This window comes from Varanus komodoensis, unplaced genomic scaffold (genome assembly GCF_004798865.1).
Source record: "Varanus komodoensis strain SLA01 unplaced genomic scaffold, ASM479886v1 scaffold18_1, whole genome shotgun sequence".
NCBI classification, from domain to species: domain Eukaryota; kingdom Metazoa; phylum Chordata; class Lepidosauria; order Squamata; family Varanidae; genus Varanus; species Varanus komodoensis.
In genome coordinates, this window is record NW_025335548.1 from 3,840,666 (window position 1) to 3,858,465 (window position 17,800).

Below are 17,800 nucleotides of genomic sequence, written 5' to 3' on the forward strand. Positions count from 1 at the left end.
TGGATTGCATTGTACATGCATAACTATATTGTTCTAATTACGAAGTCAAATGGTTTGAACTTGTTTTGAAACTACTGACTACAATTGGTATATATTATATAATCATACCATCATAAATCTGATTTGCTTTCAACTTCTGGACAAAAATATGACAAACCACAGATTCATGTGACTATGTATAATAAATCATGCATTTAACATTGCCTGGAAACACCAGTGTTTTCAAGTTAACTCTTGTTTTCTTCAAAATCACACCATGTGAAGGAAAGGAGGTCCAAAGATTATAAAGAAACAGTGCAAATTGAATATGATAGTCAAGCAGCTTTTGATTAAGTCAGGGAGGGGTGTTGGCATTTGCTTATTAGAAGATAGGAGTATATATACATAGGCTTTTTTCAAAACGTGTTGGAATCAGATACTAGAAGAAGAAGCAGTTCCTTCTTCCATCCCATCAAAAAGACTGTAGAATTCTAATTATTACTGCAGGGAAATAAAATGTTTTATGGAGAATATGTTGCTGGTTCTTTGTCATTTTTCGGTGTGAATGCTTCAAAAGGAAAGTGGAAAGGGGAGGTGCTAAGGCAACAGAACAACTTTTTTCTTCTAAGCACTTTTCTGCTGGTTTAAATTACTTAAATTATTCTGTATAAATTAGATATAATTCTACTTTGTTTCCAATACGTATAAAAATTGATGAAGCTGCATGGTTTAAAATAGTTTATCAAAAGTTATTAAAAATTCTGTACAAAATCACAACAAAATAATTCAGCGTGGGAAAGGTAGCAAGTAGGAAAAATGCTGATTGAAAAATAGAGATTTTATATATACTCTTTCTTTTCTTACTTTTTTCTTTCTTTTCTTTTTCTCTTTTTGTAACCGGCCCATGACAAGTTTCGGAAAGAAAAATTGCATAGATCCTAATTATTGCTCGTGGTTTTGTTGTCCCGATCAGATCACTGGGGAGGTGAGCGGCATCTTTTCTACAGCCCCAGCGCGGGTTTCGATCTGGGGTGGAGAGGGGAGGCGAACGCAAAGGGGGCACGGGAGGAAGCGCGGCCTCCCCGTTGCTCTCGAAGGCAGGAGCAGCAGCGCGCGCTGGCGGCGCCGCGCCCGCGAGTCCCGTCCGTCCGTCTGTCCGTCCGTCCGCCCGCCCGCCCGGCGCGCGCCCGTCTCGCGGCCCCCGCGCCGCGCGCTCAGTCGTGGAACAGGGCGCCGAGCTGCGCGCTCACGACCCGCTCGTGGTGCGCGTGGCCCTCGTAGGGCAGCAGCGCGTCCAGCGGGATCTCGCAGCGGGAGGCGGCGGCGGCGGCGGCGCACGGGAAGAGCGGGCCGTGCGCCGGGGCGCCCGCCAGGCCGGCGGCCGCGTAGTGCATGGGGAAGGCGAAGCCCTTGTCGAACTCGCCGGAGGGCTCGTGCTTGAAGGAGAAGTTCCCGTTGACGCTGAGCGGCGGGCTGAGCGGCCCGTCGAAGGCCGGGCTGGCGCACTCGGCCAGCGCGCTCTCCAGGAAGGGCTCCAGCGCCGCGCCGTACGCGTGCGGCGCCTTGACGTGCAGGACGTGGGAGCTGTCCATGGTGCCGTAGGGCGGGCTCGGCAGCCCCGGCGACTGGTAGGCGTACGCGTGGGCCGCGAAGGGCGCGCCGGCCGGCTGCATGTGGGGCGGCAGGTCCTGGCTCTGCTCGGGCAGGAAGGTCCTCGGGTTGAGCTGCAGGCAGCCGGCCACCAGGTTGGTGGTGGGCTGCGAGAGGCCCTTGCAGAGGCTCTGCACGAAGGACACCAGGTCCGGGCTCTTGCCCGAGCGCAGGATCTCGGAGAGGGCCCAGATGTAGTTCTTGGCCAGGCGCAGCGTCTCGATCTTGGACAGCTTCTGCGTCTTGGAGTAGCAGGGCACCACCTTGCGCAGGTTGTCCAGGGCTGCGTTGAGGCCGTGCATGCGGTTCCGCTCGCGGGCGTTGGCCTTCATGCGGCGCAGCTTGAACCTCTCCAGGCGAGCTTTGGTCATCTTCTTCTTCTTGGGCCCGCGCCGCTTGGGCTTTTGATCGTCGTCTTCCTCCTCGTCCTCCTCGTCCTCGTCCTCCTCCTCCTCGTCCTCCTCGTCCAGGTCGTCGTCTTCCTCCTCTTCCTCGCCGGTTCTCAGCGAGTCCCCCTCGGCCTCGGCGTGCATCGCCTCCAGATCCTCCTCTTTCTTGTCCGCCTCGTGCTCCTCGTCCTGCGAGCTGAGGCGGTCGTCAGCCCAGCTGGGGGGCCCTTGCGGCTGGGCCTCCCCCATCAGCCCGTGCTCACTGTACGATTTGGTCATTCTGGGATGTCCTGCACGCAGAAGAGAGCACAAGAAAAGTACACTGAACGGAGGGCGCGGCAACGATTTCTCCCCTCAGAGGCCTCCCTCGCGAAGGCTGCAACCCTAAACACCCTACGGAGTAGTAAGCTTCACGGAGCACAGCGAGGCTTACTTCCGAGCAAACCTCCATAGGTCTGCAAAGGAGGCGTCGATTAGGCACCCGTTCACTTGTCTCTGCACTGAAATCTCTGAAAATGAGACCGTTCATTACAACACATTCCAAGGAAGGCATCCATGCAATTCACATTTTCCACGTTTAAAGCCGGTTCATAGACGGGCTCTGCCCAACCGTGTGCTGAACTCACTTAGAGGAGCGCCCCCCCCCCCTTGCCCTCTTTTGCTCCTTCCCCCCCCCCCCCCCCCCCCGCAACAAACTTCCTAACTTCTCTGCTCGTCTGCACTTCCAGGAGATCTGTCTTCTCAAATACCATTATGTAACTTGTTTATATTGGTGGCGATGGCTCTGAGAGGATTATATGCAAGCAGAAATTTGCCAGATACCATCGAAAAGAAGAGCATGCCTCTGAAAAGGCAGAAGAGGCAGGGCAAATCGCCAGTGATGATTCCGCCAGGACAGGATTTGTTCCTTTCTTTGGGCTCCTTTTCATCCCCCCCCCCCCCCCCCCCCCCCCCCCCCACGCCCGCCGACTCCATCCTGCACAATGGCCGTGCAGACTTCCCAACTGTTCAGAGTCAAGGAGAGCTCCGCCGCCGAGACGGGGATCAGGTGCAGCCTAATAAACCGCCCCTCCACCCGCCTTTTCGCGGGGGCGTCCTTCTGGTCTTAGAGGAACTTCCATGTTCTGGGGAAACGTCGGCTAATGAGTGGGTTGGGATGAAACCTGCCGGGTGGCGGGACGAGCGGCGCTAGTTCAGTCTGCTTTGCAGGGCAAAACGCAACAGTTGAGCGCCTGGTTCAGCTGCTCGGCGGCTTTGAAGGCGTCTGCTCCTCCGGCCCTGCGGGGCATCCCTGCCTCGCCTTGCCCTGAGAGGCAGCCGGCCTCAGCCGCCCCTCTTCCCTCCCCAGCCTATCCTTGTGCCCGTGCGTTTGCTTTTTGTTTTGCTTATTCCCAAATTAAATTCAGACGACCGCGAAGTTGGATCAAAGGAGTGGAAATCGTTCTTCTCCTGCCCGCCTAAGTCCCCCCGCTGCCCGCCACTTTCATCCTCAAAACATAGACACCCTATCCCATCTTGGCTCTCCCTAGAGGAGACCTGCCGAGATGGATGGGAGGCACTGGAGGCGACACCCATTCCAGAACACCCGCTTCTCCCAGCCAGATGGACAAGATCCGCTGGAATCGTTCCGCGTTTCCCGGATCAGTGCCAGTCACTCAAAAGGGACCAATACGCCGAATCTTTCCGATTGCATGCCCCCAGGACAAAACTTCTCTTGCTAACATTGGGAGAGCAAGCCGAGTGACAATCCGACACAGAGTTGCTACTGAGACCATCGTATTGAACTCAGCGGGGCTTACTCCTGAGTAAACATGCTTAGGATCGGGCTGGAAGTCACCCCCACCCACCCACCCAATGTACGCCGAGAAAGGTTTGCTAACAGGGCATGCCATTTATGGGGAAAGGAGGGGAAATTCAAGGATCCTTCCATCCATCGATCCTGTCCTGTAGAGATAACGGTAAGCCCAGCGATGGGATGTTGGCTCTTTATTCCCCACCCCCAGGCGAAGAAATTAGGGCAGCCTCGAGGAGCATCACTGCACAAGGCTCCAGGGACTCGAGCCTCAGCATTACCTTTCCTTTTCAGAGGGTCCTTCGCAGTGATCGTCTCATAACCCTGGTGCGCCTGGAGAGCTCTCCGTGGGTAAGGAAGGGCTCCTGCTCTTTCCCTTTCTTTTTCTTACTGTTTTTTCCCCTATGAGGCTGCGTGGAGGAGGCTCCGGTTATATAGCCAGGTTCTTCTGCCGGGGAAGGGGAGGGGCGGGGCGGGGCGGGTCCTGGAGGCGCCCCCCGGTGAGGGGCGAGCGGCGAGCCCCGCCCCCTCGCCCGCCCCGCCCCCGGCCCTTCAGCCTTCCCCGGCACGCGCCATATGGTCACCCACGTCAAGCTCCGAGGGGGGTCACGTGAGCTGCCCATTTGTATGCCGCCCGCTTCTCCATCCCGTCCCTTTGTGGCCCGAAGAAAGTGGCCATCTGTCGCCAGCCAGCGACTCCGCGGACCTGTTTGTACCCGCAGGAGAGATTAACCCTTGCGCCGCGGGCAAAGGCTGCAAGGGGCGGCGGGGCGGGGGAGCGGGAGGGCGGGGAGGGCGGGCGGTGGTCCCCTCGCGCTGTGCGCATCTCTCGATCGCGGGCAGGGGCGCGAAACTTCTCGGCTCGGAAGCGGGAAGGCAAGGCTGGGAAGGATCCTGGACGAGCTCGCCTGGGAACCCAGCCCTCGTCCGTCCTTTGCCACCCAGCGTGGCCATAGAAGGTCGCCGCCCAGAGTCTCCCCTGCTTTGCCCCAAGGGACGGAGCGGGCTCTTTGGTCCACGCGTCTCCCCGGCGGACGAGCCCTTCTGAACGGGGGGGGGGGGGCAGGCGCCGAGGGGGGCGAGCAGCTCCTTCCGACATCTTCGGCGGGCGCAGTCCTCTCCCGCGAATGCTTCCAGCGCATCTCGCTCGCAAACGCGCGCGCGCGCCCGAGGCGGACGATCCGGGACGACCCGGGACCGTCCCTCCGTCGACTTTGCCCTGATCTTGTCACTGCGCTCCTGGGGGACTCCTGCCTCGCGCCTGTGTGGAGGTGAGGCAAACGTCACCGGGATGCCCCTTTGGGCCAGGTTCGCGAATCGCCTCGCCTCCTCCCCGGGTGGGGGTGGGCAGAGGGGGAGGGAGAGCCGGAGAGCGGAGGGAGGGAGCGATCGGACCGTCAGACGTGCAACAGCTTTTCCTGGCACAGCGCTGGTCCGTGGCAGCAAAACCAACACAGACCGAGAAACCTGATCCCGAGGCGGGAGCTTCCGTAGGCAAGACCCCATCCGTCACATAAGAGCCATTCCAGGTGGGGGTGGACGCTTTCTGCCAAAGAGGCCTGTGCGCCTGGTCTCCAGAAATCGGAATCTCCCCATGAAATGCTAGAAAAAAAGCTAACTTGCTCCCCCGCACCTTCCAGGGATGCGTGGTTTTATACATGCGATTTAAGAAACAAACCCCGAACGAGGAGGATACAAATGGGTGCACGCAGAAAAAGATACAGCAGTTTTTAAACATGGTTACATTGAAAAGCTATCTGCTTAAACATGTGCGCACATTCAGTACAGTTTGTTCACCTAGAAGGAAAAATTGCACCCAGAGAAAGCCTTTCTGTTTTCATGATTACTTCTTTGATTTATACCCCTCAATCTGTCTTTCCTCCCAACAGTTCAGAGCTGTTTCCAGGGGGTTCTCAAGTGAACTTCAGCTATTTCCATAAGCCAGAAGTAGGTCAGATAGTACCGCCCAGATATTTTGCACTACAACTTCTGTCAAGTCCCAGCCAGCACAGTGAATGAGCAGAGCTTATGGGTGCTGTAGTCCAAAACACCTTGAAGACGTCAGGTTACCTATTCCTGACCTAGGCCATCTAAACTGCAATCATTTACCCATTTACCTTGGAATAAGTCCCATTCATTTCAGTAGGGATTACGTCTGAGTAGAAACGCGTAAGATTGCATTACAGCTATTGCTGGGAAGAGCCCGGGAAAGGGCCACTTTCCCTGTGTGCATAAGATGCATTTCCATCTCTGGATGTGTTTGATGAGACAGACATCCGTCTTCCTCAGTCACGTCACTCTGCATCATCCCACCAGTTCAGTGATGGGTGATTTCCTGCAAAGTCCCCGGGCAACCCCTTCTGTGTTTTGATGTATTTGAGGAGGATCCAGCTTAATCTTCCTTCTTTATTTGGACAAGGAGAAGCCTTGCTGAAGGACACGCACGACACTTTAGGAGAGGGTTTTAAGCGCGAAGAATTGTTTCACCAGCTTGCTGTTTTTTCCAGTGACAGTGGGCGGGGGGGGGGAGCCTCAAGGTGTCCTCCTTTTTTTCAAGAGCAGGTGAAAGACACAGGGGGATGATAGGAACTGTAGTCCTATTCATCTAGCGGATGCAAGGGTTGGGAAGGCTGAGAGGCATCCGTCTAAAAAGGTGGAGAAAACAATAAATAGCACTTGGGTTTTGGATCTGTGAGTTTTGGAAATGTGGATTCTGCCCGGTAGTGGTAGTTCCATTTGTCTTTGCTCTCTCAGCAGAGGACATCGAAGTCGAAGCCCCTTTGAAATCCTGAAGGTGCCCTGTGAGGCATCTGAAAGCAGACAATGTTTCTTTCCTTGATTGCCTGACAGTACTTCCAGCGATTCTTCTGTCGGATAGTATGAAGGGTGCATTGTGGCTTGTCCTTTGTGGCTGAATCCTTGTGGAACGATCTGTCTGCCTACCCTCCTCTGGTTAGAGCAGGTGAAGCATTAGGCACGAGTTGTTCAATGGGTATTTCTGAAAACCAAAAGATCCAAAATTAACTAAGGAACCAGGCTAAGCCTCCCTTTCTCATATGTTGTGGTGGAGGGGAACACTGGGTTTGGACAGCTTCTTCAAATTCTCACTTAAGTGTAGACTCGGCTGCCGGTTCCCCATATCAGAGTCACAGTCAAGGCGATAAAATTGATGTGAACATTTGAGTCACCCACAGAGGTTGTGAATATGGAACCATAAATGGTTGCTTTCCTAGACTAACATGACATCATCACAAGGGTCTAATCCTTGTGGTTCCATAATCCCGATTATGACAATGAAGTTCATTTGAGTAGCTTGGAGGGGGGGAAATAACTTAATCTTGATAACCTACCTCCCAAGGTTCTTGGGAGGATGCATTAGATAACAATTACAGAACAGTGGTTGATTCTGAGAGAAGTGGGATAATAGAAGCAATTCAGGTGGGTAGGGTGGTTCTGCCCTACCTTATTGTTTTAAAGGCTAGTCAGACCGACCTATTTATCATTATTACATGTCCTCTGTATTGCACCAGGTGCTGCCATCAAACCAGGACTTCGGGGCAGAACCTGGGAGCCGAGAAGGGCCCCCAGAACAGGGCTGGCTCACCACATTTTGAATCCAGTGAAGTAGCACACATTGCCGTCTGGAGCGGGGCCCCATCAGACAATTAAGGCCAGAGTCTAACATTACCTGTCTGCAGGCACCACTGAAATTAATCTTTTACTAGTATTAGGATCTCAGCAGCAACCTTTTACTTGTAACAAGCTTGGAGATAACAACAGAACTATTGAGAAAACCCAATGTCAGGGTTCTGCTGTTTGTGTTTTTTCGCACACAGTCGCCCGAAAACCTCGGATCTGCTGTTTTGCAGTTCTTCCGCTCTCCTTTTGGCCCGCCTGCTGCGCACTGGACGGTGGCTCCAGAGAAAGGGGTCGGCCGGGTTAATTGTCTGCCTCGGTGGCGGAGTAGCCAAGTTCCACGTTTCCTCTGCGCAGGACTCGAGCCGCCCTCGGAGGAGCAGAAGCGAGCGCGGAGCTCGGGCCGCGCGTCCCAGCCTTCCCCGAGACCCATTTCCACTTGAGCGCGGCCTGGCTGGTCGGCTGTGCGGATTAAGCACAAGCCAGCCTTCCCCGGCGCCCCTCCTCCCCTTCAGCAAAGCGCTCCCGTTCGCACAGCCCCGGCTGGAGAGGGAGCAGAGAAAGGAACACAGCCGGGGACGGAATCTGCGGTGCGCTTCCACGGTCCCCGATGGCCACGAGCGGGCGATCCACTAGGCGATCCGTCGCGCGTGGATCGCCCGCCTCGACTGCCTCCTCTTCCTTTTGGCACGCGCTCCTTTCCCAGCCACGGGCTCGCAGGCAGGAAAATGGCTGGCAGGAGAGCGAGCGGGCTAGCGGGGAGGCGCGCAGCCCCCAGAGCCTGCTGGGCAGGCCGGCTTCGGGGGCTGGGGGGAAGGCTGGGGGAGCTGCAGGGAGGAGAGGAGAGGGGTGAGGCAGCTAGTAGCAAGGGGAGCTCAAGGCCAGGGAGGCCACGCAGCTGATTTTCGCTGGGGAAAAGGCTGCTTTCGCCCTCCCGGCCCGCGGATCGAGCCCCCCCGCCGCCCACTCTTCCCGTTCTTCCCAGCTCTGCTCCCTTCGGCCAGAGCGCCGGGCCCGACTGCCCTTCCGCGGGGCTGACTGCGGGAGCCGCGTGGGTCTCACGTCGGGCTCGGCTCTGAATTCGGGTCCCGGGGCAGCACTTGGGCAAGTCGCTGGTTTCCCGAGCCCCGCTGTCAGCTCTGCAAGGCAACTCTAGACGGGAAAAGGGGCCTACAGCCCCCAGCCTGTGCGGCTTTTTCCTGCCCATCCATGGATAGGGTTGCGCCCGAAATCACTTTTTACCGCGAGTAGAGAGGTGGGGGGGGGGGGCAGGGTTAGGACGTGGAGGCTCACTCAGAGTCTGTGGGGTCCCACGAGCTGTGATAGGGATTGTGAACTGAGAGCTTGCCTCCCTTTTGCGACCTATTCAATGATGCCTCCCCACTGGCAGACCCCGGTGGCTGCCTCGGCCCTCTTCAACCTGCCGCTCGGATCCATCCCTTTCATATTCCTCCACTGACCCAAATATCCCACGGCCACTTCTTCCAGTTTTAGTCCCGTCCATGCCTACGCGTTGATTCTGACTTGCTTTATACAGGTGCGCATCTGCTATATTAACACCTTTTCCCGTCCCCCACGCAGCCCAAGCCGGTTTTCATGATCCAGTGAGACTGATAGCCCAGTAGGGCCTGGAACCCGGGCCTCCCCGGTCTCCGTCTAACAGTCGAGCCGGCCTTACTTCGGAGTAAGGAAGGACATGGCGTGAGGGAGCAAGAAAGACTCCTCGAAGCTTCCGCTGCCGCCGTTCTTGCTGCTTCCCAGGGAATGTCCCTTCCCTTCCTCCTCCCGCGACCACTCAGGCACTCCAGGCCTCCTCCGCCTCCGCCTCCGCCTCCCTCCCCAGGAGGACTCCCGTCTGCTGAGCGACACGCGAGCGGCACGCGTTGGCGACAAAAGCCGCTTTCACGGCTCGCTGCCCCTTTTGCAAAGCCCAAATCTGCTCTCCCCTCCTGCCGCCCGCTTGCAGCTCATCTGCCGGCTTCAGTTCCTGAGCCCACGCTAAGGACAGCCACAGCCGCAGCGACCTGGGTAGGGGGGCGGGGGGGAACGTTTAGGACGCGCAGCGCTGCGGGTGGGGGCAGAGACAAGCGGGCAAAGGGGAGCCCCCATCCACCGCTGGGGATCTCCCGAACAGAGACTGTTTGGTTCCTTGTTTTAGGAACATTATTTCCTTCCTTCCTTCGCTTTTTTCTTTTCCTCTCTGTCTCCCTCCCTGCACATCTTTTTTTATTGTACAACACCCCACCCTTAAAATCTGAAATCAAAATTTATTTGGCTATCCTTCTAAACACCAAATTGAAGAAGCCACACCAACGCCGAGTATTTGCACATTCTGGGGCTGAAGAGGCGTTGTGAAACTTTTTTTTTTTTGGAGGGGGTGGGAGGGAGGAGGGCGGTATTAAAGCAACGGCTGACCTAAAATGCCAAGTACTGCTACTTAGGACAGATTCAGGGAGGGTGGCGTGGGAGGCAGTGGAAACGCTATTAAAATGCCTTACAGTTGTCCAGAGAGCGCAAAATCTATCCCAAGGAACTCTCTGGGGTTTGCGGCATTATCTTAATTAAGATAATTGATTCATATTGCACCTGCGAGAATGAAGGGAGAAAAGGATTCTCTTTCGCTCCCCCCTTCCTCCCCCCCCCCCCCCCGCAATCATAGCTTAAAGCTATTGGAAAGAGGAAGCCTGGCTTGTACTGGGTGATTTACGATGGAGCTCGGGCGAGGTCTATTTATCTGAATTTCCTACCCTTGCCGGGAGTAAATAGGACAGAACATCCCCCCTTTCCCTCCCTTCCAAAAAGAAGTTTGACTTGAATGCAATGATCATAGACGTACAAGGCCTGAGGATTGTGCCAAATGAAGCGCCCAACTCATTAAAAAGAGCCCGGCGTTGGGGCTGCGCGTGTGCCGCACAAGTACATGGAGGCGTGCCCGGCTCTGCGCTGAAAGTCTCACACCTGTTTGCCATAGAAACAGATTGAGGAAAGCCGGAGCCAGGTAACAGACGAGGGCCCTGGCTACGAACAAAGGTGGACGATCGATCTGGCTGGCTTTAATTAGCACACGCCACGGCGGAGAGGGAGCGCGGGGCGGGCGGGGGTGGGATCGGAAACCCCTCGGGCTGGGCCGGCCGCGGGGAAGGCGCTCGGCCCGCTGGCGGCGAGGCGGGGGATCAGCACCCTGGACAGCTCCCGGGCGCCGCGGCTCCGGCCGGCCGGCCGGCAGGGTCGCGTTTGCCTGCCGCCCGCTCGCTCGCTCGCTCGTCCCCCACGGCGGGCCTCCAAAGGCCTTTTTGTCTTTCTTCGCCTGCTTGTTTTTCAGTGGGCATGTGGAGGTCGAAAATGGACCTCCGCTGATTTCTTTCAGAAGGTTAAGCACTGCTAAAAGGGACACGTCCAAGTGCGGGAAAGATCCGCGACGGATCCTGGTTCCCCCTCCCGCCTCACCCTCAGCCATTTTGGGGTTCAAAAGTGCTCTTCAGCTTCCTTTAGGAAGAACATCCACGTGCGTTATTCTTAGAAGCCCTCGATAATCAGGTGGGAACTATTGGAGACACAACCAGCACTGGATTAGATAAGACAAGACAGTAAGAAAAGCTTTTATTCGAAACAGCAGATTTAAACAATAGGTGGTGACATTAAACCGAATGTGAAAGAACGCTTTAAAAAAAATGAGGCTTTAACTTTGTTCTGAATTTTGTCTATATCCATATTTCAATTCTAAAATTTCAAAACCATAAGTTTTTTCCTCCAGCTTGAATTCCATATTAAGTTACAGCTTACATATAGAAGAAACAGGTATATTTATGGAGAGGAATAACAGTGTTGGGGTATATATATATATGTATAAAGACCTGTTGCAGTGACTCCTGTATAAGAAATTGGCAAAAAGGTCAAATGCTGTGATCTTAAAGGCAATTAGCAGCAGCTCCAAAACTATTTTCTCTAGAGTGAACTCACTCGGGCAAAGAAGTGTGTAAACTGAGACAGAAATAAGCCTTACCTGAATTTAAGAGAATATTTGCATGTTTAAGTGGGGGGGGGGAGGTTGCATGCCCACAACATCTTTATTTGAATAGCCTATTCCCTTTTCTCCCTTCCCTTGCTAAATGAGGTTGTTTAATTTTATAAATGACAACTTCTATTTAGTTAATGGAAATTACATCTAGACCCAAGCTTTAATTATCTGCTTGCTTTTGCTCACTGGCATAGAATTATGAAATCACAATGGATTTTTAAAAAATTGCCTTAATATACAGAAGAAATAAGACAGATTGCCTAAAAACTGAGGCCACCATGTGTGTGTCTAGAGGCCAATGGAAGGTAGATTTGGATCTACAGGGAGACCTCTGGGTGATTTGTTATCACTTGTAAGGGTTTCCAACTCCCAGTGGTTCAACAGCAGCAACAAAATGACTCCGAGAAACGAGGAAAGGGGTAGCCAGAATTGGATTTTCATGTGGAAAACTGTGATCCGTCCAGTTCTAATATTCAAAGCAAAATATTGAGATTGGCATTTTTAAATTCTACGAGGCTTCTGCTCCAGTTCCAGGGAGTGGATATTTGGGTTCCAGGAAAACAAACAAAAACAGAATCCACAAACCTGCAGTCTGGCCACAGCCATGCTAGAAGGCAAAGAACTGCCTCGCCAGAAAACTCACTCCCTCTGCTCTCTCACTCCTCCTCTTTCTCTCCCTCTTTTTCTCTGCCTTTTCCATTGATGTCAACCTCCCCTATTATTAGGAACTAGGACTCTTCTCAGACAGGATTTGTAAGTGGACAATCTCATTATTTTTGATCCAGGCATTTACCCGAGAGTCTCACCTCCTTTAAATAAATAAAATATTGTGCATGGTCTATGGGTTTTTTAAACTTCCTCTTTAAGAAACTCATTTCCATTTGAATTAAATATTGATAATCTGACCTTTAAATTCCTTTAACTCATCAAAAGAAAGAAATTCCAAATGTGGATAGGCCTCGGCCTTGCCCTGGTGGGCCTTTCCACTTGAATAGGCACTGAGATTAAACAAGCCCAACTTCCTTCTCCCCCTCCTGCACCCTCTCTTTGCACTAATTGCTTATGCAAAAATGCAGATCCATATTAATTAGTGACTCTCCTGATTAGTTTGGTGGTATTTCCACATAATAAATCATGCTGCAGACATGGGGGGCTTTTGGCATCTCACCAGGAGTGGCTCAGGATGCAATAAGATTTCCATGTTCAATAATCATAATAAAATATCATAGGCCAAAAGTACCTTTCTGTTGCAGGTAATGCTGTGTGCCACCTGCTCCCTGCACCTGCCATGGGAAATTGCTTTCTGTCCTGGCAGGCCTTCTTTCCTCCCCTTAAAGTGCACAGCATTCACAGCTTGAATCATGGCACAGAGAAGCACAGGGTCAGATTGCAAGCGGATGTCATTCTGCCCTTTCAAAAAAGATGGTGCTGAGAGTTTTGCGATGGAGGCGTGATTTCAAGTATCTAAGTGGAACGCAGGGCTGATTCTGTATTGTGCATGAAGAGGATCTTATGTTGCATAGGATGATGGCATCCCCAAGACAAAATCCGTTTCAGGTTGGATTCAGATGGTCGTACTGAAAACACTGGGCTTAAATTAAGTTCCATTAATGTCAAGTGGTCTTCTCCAAGTGTGAATAAACAGAGCTCCTGCCTGACTTGCACTGAATCATTTCGTATTTTAAGATATGCACTCTGCTGGCTGAAGGAGCTGCCTTTTGCTTGCAACCACTTTGGGATGCACATCTCATAGCGTGCATTACAGGGAACACACGGGCTGTGCTACATCACACACACATCATGTGCCATGGAAGCTTGCTTCTGTGCATTCCTGCGCTCATATAGAAACCGAGCACCTGGCACTTCCAATATAGCAGGTTGCCTGGAAGTAGTACTCGGCTGGGTCAATGCTAAAGCTGCAGAGTCAACATCTCAGGTAGTTTAAAAACTTTTAACTTTTACCATGATAGACAATTGATTTAGATGCTATACAAGGTAATGTATAAAAATAACATTTTTCTGATTTTGATCCCAAAATACTATCCTGATGTAACCCTCCATTTTTACTGTTTGAAAGTCCACCTAAGATTACGTATTACTGGATGTTGTATCCTGTTACTGAGTCACCTTCCTATTTCTGTACATTTATATTTACATCAATAATATGAACGACATCCTTATAATCATGAGGGCTAAAAACTTTCCTGTTTTAACAATGGGAATGGGAAAGCATGGGTGCTATAGTCAGATCTCTAGAAAACTCAGACTGAAGTCCCAACAAAAGACAGCTTCATAAACAGTGGGAGTAATCCAGTCTGTTTCTGAAATGCTGATATGGGGTCGGAGGACTGAATCTCTAGGTTCTGCTTGCATGCTCTGCTAGGATAATCCTCTGTGTAGCTCTATGCACACTGACTCCTGCGGATGAGTCCCATTCGACACAGTGGGTCTTACTTCTGAGTGGAAGTGCATAGTTCTGGGTTGAAACTATGTGGATCTGCACTCTGCAAAACTGTTCTACAGCAGTCCCAAAGAGTGTTCCCAGCCTCCTGTTAGCATGATATATACTTCTGCTGCGTCTCAGAGCCAACCCACGTGTTTTAAAAAAAACCAGCAGTACAACTTTTTCACCAGGAGTGCAGAACCCAAGGCCGGGACCCAAATCGAGCCTTCCTGGTGCCCCAGTCTCGCTCTCTGCAGTTTCCCAGATGGCCACGAGCCCTTTCCCTGGCCCCTTCCCCCACCTCCAATTGTTCAGTCGCTTCCTGACTTTTGTGTAGTTTTGCCCATCGCAAAACTTGAAATGCCTTTCCTAAGACTTAGCTATTGCCAGTGAGAGCTCTAAACTAAATCATGCAGGCATTTTGGGCTGCAAGCCTTTTGCCTTAGGCCCTGCCCTCCACAGTGTACACTTTCAATGAAGGTTCATGATCATGTGTTCTATAGTTCTCACAGGCAAGAAACATCCTCTAAGCCAACATCTAGCAAATTAGGATAGAATGCTTCTGCCTTACATGTTGGGTTGATGATGTAAGCAAAAATAAATGGGGAAGCATTCAATTCTGAGAGGTCCAACATGCATGCTGAAACCAGTGAGTCAACAGTTCTACTATGTACACTTTCTGAATCAGTAGACTGGCCTTAAAGAGGTACAGAGATTTAATGGTTCGCAATGAGCTATGGGCCAAGCTTTCATAAGAGCTACATCACCTGCCATCTATTACCAATGGCAGTTGTACTGGATGCAGAAGAACCATGGCCACTAGTAAAAGCTAATGTTGCCCTTAGCTGAAAACAGCCATAGGATGGGAAAACAGCAAACACAGGTGTCTGCAGCTTATCTAAAGCTTTGGTGGGATTAAATGGTTGCCTGAATATACATATACTCTAAAGTGAAATCTTCTTAGGGCTGACTTTAAAGGAACTGATTTTGTGCTACTTCTTCAGAAAATAATCGCAATTACACTACACATCCCATGGACATCACAAAGGATTCTTGGGCGTCTAATAGGGCAGGGGTAGACAGAAGTTTGATCTCTAGATGGTTTGGACTTGAACTCTCAGAAGCTCCTGCCAGGATGGCCAATAGTCAGGAAAGATGAGAAATGGTCCAAACCATCTGAAGATCTGTCTTCTGTCCATCCTGCTCTAGGACACACACTTGTTTTACAGGACCAAGTCTATTTGGTCTTCTCCTCTTCCTCCGACATGAACTGCCAGTGCACCCCGAAAGGCATCCAGGATCTCCCTGCAATTGCACATGGCAGAAGAAGACTGGCATCAGAAGACAAGCTGTCTTTCAAGGACACTTCTCTTCCATGAGTGATCTTCACATGGAGAAATCCCTGAGAAGATGTAGAAGAATCCCAGGATTAATGTCACACTGTTTGAAAACCATTGCTCCACCATCATGCCCTACTGTCAACATTTTTAATAGCTAAAACCCATGATAGATAAGGATGAGTCCTATTTAGGGATGGTGACATCTACCTGCTTCATTTTCTCTTGCATTTGAATTTGGTTACAATCACAAAGTCCTGTCTCATCTTTGCGAATGTTGGTACATTCTTATTAAAAAAAGAATAGAAACAAAAATTCCACCCATTAGCACCAGCCAAATTCAAGAGATACAGCTCCTTCTGCGATGGACCTTCCAGCCATGTAACTGTTAGAGATGAGGGGCCTCTCCAGAAGAGGTGGCAACCATGATTACACAATGAAATGCTTGAAGACAAAGCGTTCACACCCAGACTCTTAAGAGCAAACACTCAAAGCGCTTAACCTGAATGGGTAAATCTGTTATTTCCAGCTTTTTCCACACACAATTAGTCAACATCCCTTTCTCAAGTTCCTTTTGCCCTGAACATTAAGTACTTGATCATTGTTATCCAAACTGCATGGAAATAAACGTCTCACCCATCCCTAGTCTTAACCCGCTCCATCACAAGTTCTTCTGCCACAGAGAGGCAATAGCACAGGCAAGGGGCAAGCCTGTGAGCTGGAGTAGCCCTTGAGCTGGAGTATGGACAGTAGTCAAGATTGGAGATGCATGAACTAGTGCCACGTTGCAGTACCATGGACAGCAATCCTGCAGCTCCAGCGAGGACCAAGTTGCTGACCTGATGCAATTCTCAAAGAGTTCTGAAGGTCTAGTCAAGAAAGTCACTTAGAAGCTGCACCCACTGAAATGCTACCTCTAGCAGTTTTAAAGGGCTGGTATCTTTTTTTACTATCACTGGCTTCTTCCAGGGATGTGGTTTGACATTTGGCAATTGAGTTGGTGGAGAATGTTCCTCAGGGTCCCCCTAATCATGGGAGAAGGCCACATTTTGCTCCTCAGGGTATAATGGCAGTTTTTCAACATGGCAGTAGAGAGGGTGTAGAGGATCTTGGAGACATACAGGCAAAGAGTGGAGAGCTCATCTGGTTCCTTCTCAGAGCAGTTACTACTTGAGAATACCACCTCCAAAGGCTCTGGTCTGGAACCATGACAAGGTGTTTACAAATGGCTAAGCTGATGAGAAAGAAGTAATTCTTGGTGTCTTCAACCTGCAACAGAGTGAAGAGGAGGATAAAACCAGACCCTCTCCCTGGATACTGGTTCAGGTGGGAAAGGTGCTGGTACCTCCAATGGTATCCCTAAGTACACTCATTTACATTCCCCAAAATAAGTGAATGGCAACCTCTTACAGGGGGAATAAGTACAGCATTCGGGGGCAACATTGCTATGGGGTCAAAAGCCACCAACCACTCACGACAATGGGCAATTAATTGCAATATACAGATTCTCCTTGTGCGTGCACGCACACACACACACACACACACAGAGTATTTGCTTGTGCTCAAAGGTCACGTTCTCATGAAAACAAAGCTGCAATTCTTAGCCTGTGTACACTCACTCTGAACCAAACATGAACAATTATAAATATGGGGGGTGGGAATCACCCAGCATTTACTGCATCGTTCAATTAGATTAGTGTTCAGATTAACATTTTTCATTATACAGCAGAGTGAATAAGTTTGATTCTCTGCCAGTGCTTACTGTAAATCTTCTGTGAGCATCATTAGTCAGTGCTTTCCAAAAGGCAGTGATCAAAGGCTATAAGAAAGCTAAGTGAGTAGCGCCACCTATAGGGGAACTTTTTAAAAATCCCATTGAATTTATCTGCTTGTGTTCATATTGATTTTCAGTAGTGCTTAAAAAACCCTCCTCTCAGTTTGTGCAGAGAATTGCTGTGCTGTTGCAGCCTTCCCCAAGCCTGGTGCCCTACAGGCATGTTTGAGTACAGCAGCCATCATCCCCAGTCAGGTGGCTAAGAATGATGGGAACTGTAGTAAAGGTTGCAGAAGTTTTGCTCCATCGTAACCAGTGAATTAAAGTTACAGAAAAGAGAAGGTGCTATTCCAGAAATTGTTGCAGAGCCTCTGTGACTCTTCCTTACAACCAGAAAGAGGCTAAAAGACAAACCCCTGCATTGCTTTGTAGAGGCTGGACTCTTGGGGACCCTGCGCTGATTGGATGACACAGATAGCACTGGCCTTTCAGTCTCTGTTACATAACGGCATCTCTTCCCTGAGTAAGACTGAGCAACAAAGAAAGAATTCATGCCAGGATGTTTCTCCTTTGCCCCAGGGAGACCTGGCATGAAGCTCGAGAGCTTTCTCTGGGGCCAGTTTTAAAGGTGAAGCTGATTTCCAGTGGTGTGTGTGTTTGTGGCTTTGTGATGAAACTTTAAGACAGGGTGGGCAACTTGGAGCCTTCAGGCTCATCATCAGCCCCTCAACCTAATTTCAAAAGCTCACTTCAAGTGATCAGTTCAGACCTCTGACATAATC

At 51.0% G+C, this 17,800-nt stretch overlaps 1 protein-coding gene across 1 annotated transcript; it reads right to left on the minus strand.

Moving 5' to 3' along the window:
• Positions 1-1,193: 1,193 nt before the first annotated feature.
• NEUROD1 (neuronal differentiation 1) lies at positions 1,194-2,297 on the minus strand. Its single transcript, XM_044427079.1, has one exon. It carries the CDS (start codon positions 2,295-2,297, stop codon positions 1,194-1,196), a length of 1,104 nt encoding a protein of 367 aa, XP_044283014.1.
• Positions 2,298-17,800: the final 15,503 nt, after the last annotated feature.